The following is a 15,385-nucleotide window of genomic DNA, read 5'->3' on the forward strand; positions in this document are numbered from 1 at the left end:
GACAATGTGGCACTGTCACCCTTTCTTTACCTTTCGGCCATCAGATTTGCCACCAATGCTCCTTATAGGACACATCACTGCACTCTATACTCCTCTGTAAACCGGTCATCTCTGTATACCCGTCGCAAGACCCCCGGGTTGATGCTTATTTATAAAACCCTCTTAGGCCTCGCTCCCCCCTATCTGAGATATCTACTGCAGCCCTCATCCAGTCACATTCTGTTAAAGGTCCCCAAAGCACACACATCCATCCCTGTGTCGCTCGTCTTTTCAGTTTGCTGCAGCCAGCGAATGGAACGAGCTGCAACAAACACTCAAACTGGACAGTTTTATCTCAATCTCTTCATTCAAAGACTCAATCATGGACACTCTTACTGACAGATGTGGCTGCTTTGAGTGATGTATTATTGTCTCTACCTTCTTACCCTTTGTGCTGTTGTCTGAGCCCAATAATGTTTGTACCATGTTTTGTGCTGCTACCATGTTGTTGTCATGTTGTTGCTACCATGCTGTGTTGTCATGTGTTGCTGCCTTTCTATGTTGTTGTCTTAGGTCTCTCTTTATGTAGTCTCTCTTGTTGTGATGTGTGTTTTGTCTTATATTTATATACACTACCGTTCAAAAGTTTGGGGTCACTTAGCGAGGTCCATACAGAAATTTGTTTGTAGAGATCGGTGTGGAAGAACTTGACAAGCCTGCACAGAGCCCTGACCTCAACCCCATCAAACACCTTTGAGATGGATTGGAACGCTGACTGCGAGCCAGGTCTAATCGCCCAACATCAGTGCCCAACCTCACTTTTGCTCTTGTGGCTGAATGGAAGCAAGTCCCCACAACAATGTTACAACATCTAGTCACTAGTGGAAAGCCTTCTCAGAAGAGTGGAGGCTGTTATCGCAGCAAAGGGGGGTCCGACTCCATATTAATGCCCATGACTTTGGAATGAGATGTATGACAAGCAGATGTCCACACTCACTCACACACTCTCTCTCTAATGATCAATTAGCCTTTTAAAATGATAAACTTGGATTAGCTAACACAACGTGGCATTGGAACACAGGAATGATGGTTGCTGATAATGGGCCTCTTTACACCTATGTAGATATTCCATAACAAATCTGCTGTTTCCAGCTACAATAGTCATTTACAACATTAACAATGTCTTCACTGTATTTCTGATCAATTTGATGTTATTTTAATGGACAAAAAAGTGTTTTTCTTTCAGAAACAAGGACATTTCTAAGTGAGCCCAAACTTTTGAACGGTAGTGTAGGTGGGCGTGGCTCTATAATACCAACAGATATATTGGAATTTAAGGTAATGGCATCAGGCACTTTGAGTAGCCTATTCTTTCAGACATCTTAAGCTCATGAAAATAACAGAATATTTGACAAACAAAAAGGTATTTTGAGTTCACACTAGCAGTGTGGTAGTTACGTAGATATGACTTGGTGATGTTGATGTGCCATGCCGTGCTGTGTGACTCACCGTGCTGAAGTTAGGGAAGAGGCTGAGGGGGGACGATCCATTGAGCCTGAAGGGCAGGAAGTGCTTGAGGTCCAGGTGGGGCTGCAGGGGCCGTCCCGGAACAGGCAGGGAGGCCAGGAGGGGGTTGCCCTGGGCAGAGGTGCCTGGACGGAACAACAACACAACAGGGTTAGACAAACACCTAGAACAATCATGAGAGACGCTTTGATGTCTCTTTTTCTGTCTATTCTCACTACCAGTGTGTTTGGTAGGTAAGGTGTGAGGTAAAGAGTGAGGTAAAGAGTGAGATAAGGTGTGAGGTAAGGTGGGAGGTAAGGTGTGAGGTAAGGTGGGATTTAAAGTAGAAGAAAAGTTGTGAGGTAAGGTATGAGGTAAGGTGGGAGGTAAGGTATGAGGTAAGGTGTGAGGTAAGGTGTGAGGTAAGGTGTGAGGTAAGGTAGGAGGTAAGGTAGGAGGTAAGGAGTGAGGTAAGGTGTGAGGTAAAGAGTGAGGTAAAGAGTGAGGTAAGGTGTGAGGTAAGGTGTGAGGTAAGGTAGGAGGTAAGGTAGGAGGTAAGGTAGGAGGTAAGGTAGTGAGGTAAGGTGTGAGGTAAGGTGTGAGGTAAAGAGTGAGGTAAGGTGTGAGGTAAGGTGGGAGGTAAAGTAGGAGAAATGTGTGAGGTAAGATGTGAGGTAAGGTATGAGGTGGGAGGTAAGGTATGAGGTAAGGTGGGAGGTAAAGTAGAAGAAAAGTTGTGAGGTAGGGTATGAGGTAAGGTGTGAGGTAAGGTGTGAGGTAAGGTGGGGGATAAAGTAGGAGAAAGGTGTGAGGTAAGGTAAGAGGCAAGGTATGAGGTAAGGTGGGAGGTAAGGTGTAAGACTGAGGGGGGCTGGGCATGTGAGCAACCCCCCTTCACGAACCCCCTACATCCTATCACCCCACTGCCAGAGCTAATCCTTCAAGGACATGCACCGGGTGCTCCCGTATACACACGCACATATCATTTAATTACAGATTCATTGGCTGTGAGAGGGGAGTGCCTGGCCTGCACCGTATGACCTGGGAAGATGATACCGGATATCAAATGGACCAGGGATGAAGAGATTTCTAATTTTCCAGCTGGCTGCGTTTCAGTGGGTCGATGCTGTGCTGGGTACTTATCCCATCGCCAGGATCAATCATGAGTATCATCTCTGGGTCACCAGACCTGCCCTGAGCATGCGCAATGCAATTCACCATTACAACACACACCATGGATATGATAGGAGGATGAGGAAATATCAGGACACAATAACACACACCTTTGAAACAGAAGAGATTGACCTCGTAATAACACACACCTTTAGAAACAGAAGAGATGGACCTCATAATAACACACACCTTTAGAAACAGAAGAGATGGACCTCATAATAACACACACCTTTAGAAACAGAAGAGATTGACCTTGTAATAACACACACACCTTTAGAAACAGAAGAGATTGACCTTGAAATATGTTTATCTTTTATTTGCTGTATTGGACTTGTTAATGTGTGAAAGTTACATATTTCAAAAAAATATTTTTGAATTTCAGGCACTGTCTTTTCAGCGGAATGTTGTCGAGGGGAAAGGTTAAGCTTGAGACCCTGGGTCTCGACCCCGCCCTGTGCAACTGGGTCCTGGACTTTCTGATGGGTCGCCCACAGTTGGTGAAGGTAGGAAACATCATCTCCACTCAGCTGATCCTCAACACTGGGGCCCCACAAGGGTGTGTCCTCAGCCCTCTCCTGTTTTCCCTGTTCACCCATGACTGTGTGGTCAGGCACACCTCCAACTCAATCATCACGTTTGCAGACGACACTACAGTGGTAGGCTTTATTACCAACAATGACAACACAGCCTACAGGGAGGAGGTGAAGGCCCTCGGAGTGTGGTGTCAGGAAAATAACCCCTCACTAAACGTCAACAAAACAAAAGGAGATGATCGTGGACTTCAGGAAACAGCAGAGGGAGCACCCCCCTATCCACATTGACAGGACAGTAGTGGAAAAGGTGTAAAGTTTTAAGTTCCTCGGCCTACACATCACAGACAAACTGAAATGGTCCACCCACACAGACAGCGTGGTGAAGAAGGTGCAACAGCACCTCTTCAACCTCAGGAGGCTGAAGAAATTTGGTTTGTCACCTAAAACCCTCACAAACTTCTACAGATGTACAATCGAGAGCATCCTGTCGGGCTGTGTCACCACCTAGTACAGTAACTGTACCTCCCTCAACCACAAGGCTCCCCAGAGGGGAGTGCGGTCTGCACAACGCATCACCGGGGGCAAACTACCTGCACTCCAAGATACTTACTGCACCCGATGTCACAGGAAAGCCAAAAAGATCATCAAGGACAGCAACCACCGAGCCACTGCCTGTTCACCCCGCTACTATCCAGAAGGCGAGGTCAGTACAAGTGCATCAAAGCTGGGACTGAGAGACTGAAAAACAGCTTCCATCTCAAGGCCATCAGACTGTTAAACAGCCATCACTAACATAGAGAGGCTGCTGCCAACATACAGACTCAAATCACTGGACACTTTAATAAATGGATTTATTAATGGTATCACTAGTCACTTTAATTATGCCACTTTAATAATGTTTATATATCCTACATTACTCATCTCATTTGTATATACTGTATTTTATACAATCTATTGCATCTTGCCTATGCCGCACGGCAGTCGCACATCCATATATGTATATGCACATATTCTTATTCCATCCCCAGACATTGTGTATATAAAGCAGCCAAGGACAAAGCCAAGGACCTATAATATAATATAGCCATATAACACAACGAGTGAGTATGTATGTATTGTGGCAAACCTCTTCAAGGTTAGGAGCGTTTGTCACAAACTAAGTGGTAAACTGTCATCAAATCACCCAAGAATGAGAGTTCTTTCGAACAGGACAGTACCTGTGTGTTTGTTTCTCCGTCCTGGTCCACCCAGGCCGTAGGCGAGGTCAAGGATAGCAGGGTTCGGTACACGAATCGGGTTCTCGGTAGGTCCAGGTCCAAACGCCAACAGGTAAGTCCAAACAATCCAGCTCATACACGGTAAATCCAGCCAATCTCTATAGTCTCTTTCTCTACTGTTCATAGCTCCTTCCACCACTCTCTCTCCCTCTTCCTGGTTTTTCTTGACCCTTTATCTGTGAGTCGGCTCCACCTTCTGAGGGTTCCCCTTGCTTCTGGGACTTGTAGTTTTGGCGGTATTTTGTGATCTGTAGTTCTGACAGGGGTGGCATTTTAGTGACAGAGCCCGTTTATAACAATCTGGGCCACATATCTCTCCCCTAGATCCGACCCCTAGGTCAGCAGCAAAATATGCATGCATGCGGGATAACCCATCCGATTTCCTTCCCTGCTCTGTGTTTCAAGTCAAAATGAAACGGTTGGAGACTCAAAACCACCGCATCACCCGAGCGTTCTTCTCTTTAGCCCTATGCATCCAGGTGAGTGGGGCATGGTCACTGATGAGGGTGAAGTGGCGCCCCAGCAGGTAGTACTTCCTTTCTAGAACTTTACTGGCAACCCTGAGTATTGGTTTCCCGTGGTTCCAGCATGCTTAAAAACAGGATGGGGTGTTCCACCCCTTCTACCTCTTGGGATAGCACTGACCAGAGGCATCCGTCTGAACCACAAACTCTTTCTCAAAGTCTGGTACCACCAGCACTGGGTTACAACAGAGAGCCTCCTGTAATGTCCTAAATGCTTTGGTGGCCCTTTCATCCCATTTGACCATGTTTGGCCCTCTGGCTCTAGTCATGTCGGTAAGTGGGCGGCCACTGTGGCATAACTTGGGATGAACTAGTAACCGGGGCCCTAGGAAGGCTCGGACCTGCTTCTTATTTACTGGTTTCGCCATTCTCTAATTGCCTTCACCTTCTTATGTTGGGGTTTGATTAACCCTCTTCCCACAGTGTATCCCAGATACTCTGTTTCCTCTAACCCCACGTAACACTTGGCAGGGTTTGCCGTGAGCCCTGCCTTTCTAAGCATCTAACACTGCCTGTACCCGGGGTAAGTGGGATTCCCAATCTGGGCTGTAGATCCCCACGTCATCTAAATAAGCTGCGGCGTATGCCTTGTGCGGTTTTAGGACTTTGTCCATGAGCCGTTGAAAGGTTGCTGGGGCCCAAGCAATGGCATGACGGTGTATTGAAACAAACCGTCAGGTGTTGCAAAGGCTGTCTTTTCTTTGGCCCTGGGGGTCAGAGGAATTTGCCAGTACCCTTTTGTCAGATCAAGGGTCGTAATGTACCGAGCATGACCAATTTTCTCCAGTAGTTCATCTACTCGGGGCATGGGGTAGGCATCAAACTTTGAGATTTCATTTACCTTCCGAAAGTCGTTACAGAACCGCAACGACCCATCGGGCTTGGAGACCATCACAATTGGGCTAGACCACTCACTATGTGACTCTTCAACCACTCCAGCTGTCAACATTTTCTCAGTCTCTGCTCTAATCGCGGCCCGTCGAGCCTCGGGTACCCGATATGGCCTCATACTCACTTTTCTCCCTGGTAGGGAAACGATATCATGAGCCGTAACCTCAGTTCGGCCAGGTACCTCTGAAAACACATCTCTGTTTTTCTGGATCAGGGCCTTTACTTCCTGTACTTGCGCTGGGGACAGAGTGGGTGAAATATTTACTTCGGCTGTCTCCTGAATGTGTGTGGGGTATGTGACCATTAGTGTTTCTCTCTCTCTCCATGCTTTTAACAGGTTTATGTGATAAATCTGTTCCTGGGGCCGTCGACCTGGCTGTCGGATCCGATAATTGACTTCTCCTATTCTCTCCAGTACTTCATATGGCCCTTTCCATGTGGCTAGTAGTTTACACTCTACTGTGGGGATCAGCACTAACACCTTATCTCCCGGTTGAAATTCCCTCAGGGTAGCCTGCCGGTTATAAGTGTGCCGCTGGTGTTCTTGTGTTTGTCTCATGTGCTCTCTGACGATGGGCATGACTGTGGCTATCCTGTCTTGCATTGCCGTGACGTGCTCTATGACACTAGTATACGGGGTGGATTGGTGCTCCCAGGTTTCCCGGGCGATGTCTAAGATTCCCCGGGGATGCCTCCCATATACCAGCTCAAAGGGAGAAAACCCCAGCGAGGCTTGAGGAACCTCTCTAATGGCAAACATCAGATACGGCAACATGCAATCCCAGTTTTTCCCATCCTTATCGATTACCTTCCTGAGCATTGACTTCAGGGTTCGGTTGAATCTCTCAACCAGCCCGTCCGTCTGAGATGGTAAACCGATGTCCTCAACTGTTTCACCTGCCACAGTTTACAAGGTCCGCCATAAGGCGGGACATAAAGGGGTCCCCTGGTCGGTAAGGATCTCCTTTGGAACCCCTACCCTGGTGAACAAGAGCACTAATTCCTTTGCGATATTTTGGAAGTCATCGTCCGAAGGGGAATGGCTTCTGGGTAGCGAGTGGCATAATCTAGAATGACCAGAATGTATTGGTGCCCTCTGGCGGATTTGGGTAGTGGGCCCACTAAATCCATCGCTATCCTCTCAAATGGCGTTTTCGATTATGGGGAGTGGCACTAATGGGCTTCTAAAAGCTGGTCGGGGAGCTGTTAACTGGCACTCCGGGCACTCTCCACAATGCCGAGCCACTTCAGCTTGAATTCTGGCCAGTAAAACCTCCTTACAATCCGGTCTCTGGTTTTATCGATACCAAGGTGTCCACCCAGAATGTGCCCATGAGCTAGATCCAGTACTGTCCTCCGGTACCGAGTGGGAACCAACAACTGTTCCACCACATCAACCCCTATTTTCGAGACTCTGTACACCAAACCCTTTTTCATGATGAAGTGTGGAAAACTATTAGGCATCATCCCACCATTTATGGGAGTACCATCTACGACCTGCACATCTGCTCTGGCTTGTTGCAGGGTTGGATCCTGGTTTTGGGCCGTCCCAAAATTAGTCAAGGACTCTGCCAGGTCTGCTGGTTCTATATCGTCGTCCTCTGGATTCAGATCGACCCCAGCCCCACTAGTACCGGGCTGTTCGTCATCAGCGAGGTTTGCCACTTCATCCTCCTCCTCCCCTACTAGCACCTGTGATGTTGTCCCCTGGGAGACCTCTTTTCTTGGCTTTGGTTGAAGGCCCCATGCTTCTTCCTGCTTGGTCAGGGTTGTTGGATTCTCAAATATGCCATTCTTGTGGCCTAACTTCGCAAAGTTAGGAAAGTCTCTACCCAATATTACATCATATGGCATCTTTGGGACCACGCCGACCTCATAATCCAGCAGACCGTCCTCTGTTTGTATGCTCACTAAGGCCGTGGGTACAGACGGGTGTCCCCATGAATGCATGTAACACTGATATCCTGTCTTGTATCCAGTTTATGAGTCGGCACTAGGCCTGCAACGACCAGGGTTAGCATACTGCCGGAATCCAGCAGTGCTTCAACCTCTTTCCCTTCAATCTTCACCCTGCACATATGATTGTTTCTTGATCTTTCAAGTACAGTGGTTACAACAGGACATGCATACCGTATATCATCTTCATTTTCACCGAGGTTACATTGCATTGGCTCTTCTTTAATAGGGCAATAGGCTGCAATATGTCCTGGTTGATTACAATGGTAACAGATAATAGGGGTTCTGGGGGAGACCCCTCGACACCCAGTCCCGGTTTCCGTTTTCCCTTAGTGTCTTGGCCTGATTCTGATCCTTTCCTCATGGCCCCACGCTGCTCTCTTCCCCCCTCTATATGTTGGGGCCGCCTTACCCTGTCCGCTGGTTCGCCCATGCCTGGGGAACGGAGTCTTTCCTCCTGTGCCTGCTCAGCTGTTCTTGCCGTACAATACCGTTCAACCAGGCCCACGAGATGGTCGGCGGAAAATACCTCGTTCTGGCCAACCCATCGTCTCACTTCTTGGGGTAGACCTCGCTGAAACTGGTTGAGTACGATGGTCTCGACAATCTCGGCAGATGACCGGGTCTCTGGTCGCAACCATTTCCGTGCCAGGTGAATCAAGTCAACATCTGTGTTCGTGGGGTTGTCCCGGTCGGTAGGACCACTGGTGGAAGCGGTGTGCCCTCACGGTATCGGTCACTCCCAGTCTAGTCAGGATCTCCCCTTTAGTTTATCGTAATCCTGTGCTTCTTTCAACTCCAGGTCGAAATACGCTTTTTGAGCGTCCCTGCCAGGTATGGTGCCAGAAGCCCTGCCCATTCTTCTTTCGGCCACTTCTCCCTCTCTGCCGTCCTTTCGAAGGTGGTAAGATATGCTTCCACATCATCCTGCGCTGTCATTTTCTGAAGAAAATGATTGGCCCTCCTCTGGGTATCTGCAGCTGGTAATTGAACCCCAATTTGGTCCGCTAGCCCCTTTAGGCCTTCTCTTAACTCCCGGGTGTTTCTCTCTTGCTCTTCTCTGAGCAGCTGGTTGGTGCGGTGCTGGATCTGTAACGTGTCCTGATACATTCGCATTGCATCCTGATGAACTATTTGTTGAGCTCTAGTTGCCTCTTGTTGGGCGGCCGCCGCTTGTAACAGGGCCTGTATGGCTCCCTCCATACTCATTTTCCTAAAAAAAACTGTCCTACCTAAACAAAGCCAAAACAAAAAAAAAACCTGACTCCCCTTTGGAGTGCTAACTGAACATTTATTTAATTTTTCCTTCTACCTAACCAGTGGTATGTTAGTCCATACCCGCATCCTCCACCACGTGTGGCAAACCTCTTCAAGGTTAGGAGCGTTTGTCACAAACTAAGTGGTAAACTGTCATCAAATCACCCAAGAATGAGAGTTCTTTCGAACAGGACAGTACCTGTGTGTTTGTTTCTCCGTCCTGGTCCACCCAGGCCGTAGGCGAGGTCAAGGATAGCAGGGTTCGGTACACGAATCGGGTTCTCGGTAGGTCCAGGTCCAAACGCCAACAGGTAAGTCCAAACAATCCAGCTCATACACGGTAAATCCAGCCAATCTCTATAGTCTCTTTCTCTACTGTTCATAGCTCCTTCCACCACTCTCTCTCCCTCTTCCTGGTTTTTCTTGACCCTTTATCTGTGAGTCGGCTCCACCTTCTGAGGGTTCCCCTTGCTTCTGGGACTTGTAGTTTTGGCGGTCGGCCATTTTGTGATCTGTAGTTCTGACAGGGGTGGCCATTTTAGTGATCGGGCAGAGCCCGTTTATTAGCTCTGCTCTCACATATCTGCCACTTATCACTCGACCCCCTTCTTTGCCACAGTATGTATGTATGTATGTATGTATGTATGTATGTATGTATGTATGTATGTATGTATGTATGTATGTATGTATGTATGTATGTATGTACGTATGTACGTATGAAGCATGTGACAGAATAACAATGGGGAAGGAAGCAGTCCTGACAGCTGTCTGCCTCAGGGTTTGATATCAGATTGACAACCAGCCCCTCCCCAGGATGAGTGTTGTGGATGCGTCCCAAATGGCACCCTATTCCCTACATAGTGCACTACTTTTGACCAGGGCCCACAGGGGAAAGGGTGCCATTTGAGACGCAGCCTAGTTTAATAATTGGTCGGTGGAGCTGAGGAGTAAAGGGGCAACGCTGGAGCCCCAGGCATATGTTCACTGTGCTGGGTAGAGGCCTGGCTGTGTCTGCCCCCGGCTGGGTGCTGGGTGAGGACGGCCCACTGCTGTCTGTTTTCCGCCCACAGAGACGGCATGGAGGGCGGACATCAACTCCAGTCATGTGGTCCCCTGCGAGATGTCACACACGTGCACGCGCGAAGGAGCAGGGTTAGCCTAGCTTGGAGGACAGTTGTCAGCTGATAGTGCATCCCTCCCTCTTTCTCCCTCTGTGGCTCCCAATACAGTGTATTAAATCAGAGGCTGGTTGTTTGCCTGTTTGGATGATAAGACTAGCGCCGCGCTGAGGCACACGCATAAGAATCAAGGAATTTACAACAGCCAGCCACAGACAACGGAGTGGTTGCTCTCTGTGTACCGGAGACACATGTGGTAGGTGAGTACCACATAAAACTCATACTAACATACCTCCACCCATGCACTTCCAGGAAACAAATTACACACAGAGGGAATAAACATACACACACACCTGGATGCATGCACACACACACATTCTCAAAGCCTATGGGAATGCACTAGGTGTACGCCACTGAAATCTATATTAAGGTGTAAAGGTACACAAAAAACAAACACATCATACATACAACAGAAGGGAAGGAGGAAATAAAATGTGTGTGTGTGTGTGTGTGTGGACATGTGTTAGGGAGGAGGGGTAGGCTGATTCGGCCCTGAAGCCACAGCTATCCTCCTTCTATCACATTGCGTCATTCTCATTTAATGTGGTGTGTAATGAGTGTGTGTGTGTGTTGTCTGTCCAAAGACATGCCTGTGTGCAGGCTCTGATGTGTTTATGCATCAGTGGCTGTCCAGACAACAAGACTTCCGTGTTAAAACCGAAGAGGACTGGAAGAGGACTCTGCTTACAGTGCTGACTGTCTCTAGAACTTAATCCACAATCCTCTTCCTCCACTGACCATCACAACAACACATATCGTCTTAACACATGACTCAACACATCTACCATCATCAGGCACAGCATGATGTTCATAAAAACGTTTTGTGATTACATTAAGAACATTATTTCCACATTGAGACTGTGGTTTATTTTTTTAATAAAAAAATAAAAAAAGTTACCCCCCCCAATTTCATGATATCCAATTGAGATCCAATTACAATCTTGTCTCGTCGCTGCAACTAAGCTAATCCAGCTTTGGCAGGACTCCCTCAGTGTAGCTGATTATGTGGTGGATTTCCGTAAGTGCTTGGAATCAAGAGGCACTGTTTGATATGCTCCTGCACAGCGTCTCGGAGGAGGTCAAGGACGAGCTTGCAGCCAAGGAGTTATCTCCGGATTCCGTCATTGCTTTGACCATCCGTATCGATGGGCAATTACGGGAACAACGGAGGGAGAGGAATTTCGGATTTCGATCACACGCCCAGGGTTCCCACCTTGCCTCCGAGTCATCCTGGAAGCTCCTGATGGTCTTGTTGCCAAGAGAACCTGAGGCTTCCCGACCTGCCCCGAGGGCTGTCCTGGAGTGGCCGGGCCAGTCTCCAGATCTCAACCCCATAGAAAATCTTTGTAGGGAGTTGAAAGTCTGTGTTGCCCAGCAACAGCCCCAAAACATCACTGCTCTAGAGGAGATCTGCATGGAGGAATGGGCCAAAATACCAGCAACAGTGTGTGAAAACCTTGTGAAGACTTACAGAAGACGTTTGACCTCTGTCATTGCCGACAAAGGGTAAATAACAAAGTATTGAGATAAACTTTTGTTATTGACCAAATACTTATTATCCACCATAATTTGCAAATAAATTCATAAAAAATCCTACAATGTGATTTTCTGGATTTTCTTTTCTCATTTTGTCTGTCATAGTTGAAGTGTACCTATGATGAAAATTACAGGCTTCTCTCATATATATATATATATATCTCAGGGGGCTGCAGGACAACACAAAGATGACAGTAGAGGACCTCCATGTGGTGGAGTGGACAGAGAGACCTGAGGTTGGCAGGGGTGGAATAATGCCCTATGGATATCACTGCTGCTGCTGTGTCCTTCAGCAAGGTTGACAGGAAGTCCTCGAGCCACATAGGACATAAAGGACATAACATGACATGACTGTCCTGTATTGTACTGTAGGAGAGGGAAGAGAAATTCATTCAGATCCTGAGCTGGATGTGTCTTTTGTTTATGGCTTTGTCACTGAGACTAGTCACTGTGGTGAAAGACATGGGCTCTAGACTGATTGCCAAAAGCCCCAAGGACAATCACAGCCACATGAATACACCGCTGACACTAACTCAGGTTTAAAATGCTTCAGTGCTATTGACTGCTGAGTAATGTCCTGTATTCTGTCAGATAAACTGTCATATCCAGCTGGGTAAATGGAACTAATGTAGGAATGTAGGCCCGGTGCTTTGTCCATGGATTCCATTAAAGGGAGAAAACATGCTCCTTTAGTGAAGGGCCAGTATCACAGTAAGAGTGCGAGCCCAGTTCGTTTTATGCTAATAAGATAATACAATTATTGTTTTATAACTCCAAACATCCCCACCACTACCCCCGCCGTCTGTGTGTGTGTTCTCTTGAGATGCTCCTCTTACACAACCCCTGACGGAGCTCTTCATCATAGCTTACCAAATGTGCACACTAAGGGACGAGCAGTGACATGCACCGTCCCAGTCAGTCACAAGGCTGTTGCTCATGCTAGGCTCTGTCCCCCCTGAACCCCTAATAGGCAGCCACAGCCTGCCTGAGACCATGCACTGATAGGACAGGATGTGACAAGGTAGTATTCTAGTCAAAAGTGCACTAAATAGGGAAGAGTGTGCCATCTGGGATGCAACCGTTAGAAGCCATAAAATACCTAAGATTAGCCCATGTACTGTATTGTATGTGAAAGTGGCTCTGAGCCCAGTGAGACAGTTTGGAGATGTTCTCATAGCTTATAGCCATAGGAGCAATTAAAATACCGAAAAGCCACCAGCGGTCATTCGTTCCGATTCCTCTGAAGGAGAGAAAGAGGGGGGTGGACTGAGAGGGAAAGAAAGGGAGTCTTAACAGCCAATTAACTTCCGCTTGATCCCGAGGTTGTGTGAGGACTACCACGGGAGTCATTACTGCATGGACGGAGAACATTAAGCATAATCAGCTTTAATTAAAGACTCCCATCGACGCTCTCTCTATCCCTCTCTCCATCTCTCCATTTCTCTCTCTATTTCTCAATTTCTCTCTCCATTTCTCCCTCTCACTGTCCATACTCTCCTTCAAGCATAATGAAAACCTGAGTTTAAAATGTGATCTGAAGTTGATTAGATGGAACAGCGCATGGTCCATGGATAATGAAGGATATAATAGCTCAGTGTTCTGGACAATTGATTCTCTTTTCCTGCATGAAATTAACAGAAGTATATTTGTTTCTTTTAACGATGCTGAGTTAATGATCTCACTCATAATATTCTATTACAGTGAAGTCAGACAGAGGAAGGCTGGGAGTTTAGTCTGTTTGTGTCTGATGCAGAAGAACACAAGGAGAGTACACATGGTGTGTAAACCCCCTGATTGACACGCAGGGAAGCCTAGTGGTTATAGAGCGTTGGACTAGTAACCGGAAGGTTGCGAGTTCAAACCCCCGAGTTGACAAGGTACAAATCTGTCATTCTACCCCTGAACAGGCAGGTAACCCACTGTTCCCAGGCCGTCATTGAAAATAAGAATGTGTTCTTAACTGACTTACCTGGTTAAATAAAGGTCAAATTAAAAACATTTTTTTTTAAATGACACGCAATCTGAAATCCCTTTAGAGTCAAAGAGAATCTCTCCATGCTGCTGTGCTGTCAGAGAGTATTGAACAGACTGTTCCCTCCCTCTTTTAAAGCTGTTTGGAATGTATTTTTCTCTTATTTTTCTGGGTCACTTGTGTTGTGTTGGTAGTGCAGACAGTGTATGTATCATTAAGTGTATAACTGTATGTGTTGTGTGTGTATGTGTGTTATAACTATTTGTATATTTTGTCTATGACTGTGTGCATGTGTGTGCGTGTGCGTGTGCGTGTGCGTGTGCGTGTGCGTGTGCGTGTGCGTGTGTGTGTGTGTGTGTGTGTGTGTGTGTGTGTGAGGGGTTTATGGCTTATGTGACAGCACTGCAGAGTTTATTTGTGCAGAACTGATCTCCCGTCCTCACCTCCCTCTCAGAAATGGCTGTTTAATCAAGTGTGTGATTGTCCGTTGTTAACAGAACTACATTTTCTCACTACTTTGTTAAGTGACACTCCCTGTTTAGTGTCAAAGCTGGAAGGGACCCTGAAACACCACAAGATAGACAACTGAACTGCAGATAAAGAGCACATTTCCTGTTCTTCAACAAGGAGAAACACACATACACAACCACTTCCACCAACCAAACTAGGTTAGTGCATTTTCTCCAGGAAACCAGTGAGGTAATTGGTTGTTGAAAACTACTTCCCCCTGCTTCGTTCTGTCCTCCTTTCACCTTCTATCTCCAAAAACTCTTTCTTCTGCTAGTGGGAGGTGACAGAAGCATCCATGCGACCTGATTTAACACATGGCTAGGCACAGTTTGACCTGCCATTGGAAAATAGGGTACACTCAGGAGGGAGGAAAACACACCCTTCCCTGTTTCAGGGTCTTTGAGAGGAAATGTTCAAAGTCAGATAGTCATCTGTGTGAATATGAACTCCACTAACACTGTCCGTCTGCCACTCAGGCTGCTTTTGATGCTTCCTAAAGGAATATGTTGAGGTGAGGGTGGGACTGGCACAGTAGGAGTGCCCTTCAATGAAGGAGAAGAGTGTACATTTACATTACATTTAAGTCATTTAGCAGACGCTCTTATCCAGAGCGACTTACAAATTGGTGCATTCACCTTATGACATCCAGTGGAACAGCCACTTTACAATAGTGCATCTAAATCTTTTAGGGGGGGGGGGTGAGAAGGATTACTTATCCTATCCTAGGTATTCCTTAAAGAGGTGGGGTTTCAGGTGTCTCCGGAAGGTGGTGATTGACTCCTCTGTCCTGGCGTCGTGAGGGAGTTTGTTCCACCATTGGGGGGCCAGAGCAGCGAACAGTTTTGACTGGGCTGAGCGGGAACTCTACTTCCTCAGTGGTAGGGAGGCGAGCAGGCCAGAGGTGGATGAACGCAGTGCCCTTGTTTGGGTGTAGGGCCTGATCAGAGCCTGGAGTGTACAGTAGGATGCAACAAATGTTGGGCAAGGTGGGGATTTTATATTTTATACATTTTTTATTTTAACCAGGCAAGTCAGTTAAGAACAAATTCTTATTTTACAATGACAGCCTACCCCAGCCAAACCCTCCCCTACC

At 47.1% G+C, this 15,385-nt stretch overlaps 1 protein-coding gene across 4 annotated transcripts in view; it reads right to left on the minus strand.

Moving 5' to 3' along the window:
- The window catches only part of LOC118370462 (zinc finger protein 385C-like), a 254,826-nt gene that overhangs the window by 36,999 nt on the left and 202,442 nt on the right, over positions 1 to 15,385 (minus strand). For 2 of the 4 annotated variants that reach the window (XM_052518699.1, XM_052518702.1), the window contains one exon: positions 1,489 to 1,631. In XM_052518699.1, coding sequence (XP_052374659.1) covers positions 1,489 to 1,631 — 143 coding nt within the window. Of the gene's footprint in view, positions 1 to 1,488; positions 1,632 to 4,408; positions 4,671 to 9,295; positions 9,707 to 15,385 lie in introns of those variants that run through there. The other 2 variants (XM_052518701.1, XM_052518700.1) reach the window with 2 other exon arrangements.

The sequence above is a fragment of the Oncorhynchus keta genome, chromosome 5 (genome assembly GCF_023373465.1).
Source record: "Oncorhynchus keta strain PuntledgeMale-10-30-2019 chromosome 5, Oket_V2, whole genome shotgun sequence".
Taxonomy (NCBI): domain Eukaryota; kingdom Metazoa; phylum Chordata; class Actinopteri; order Salmoniformes; family Salmonidae; genus Oncorhynchus; species Oncorhynchus keta.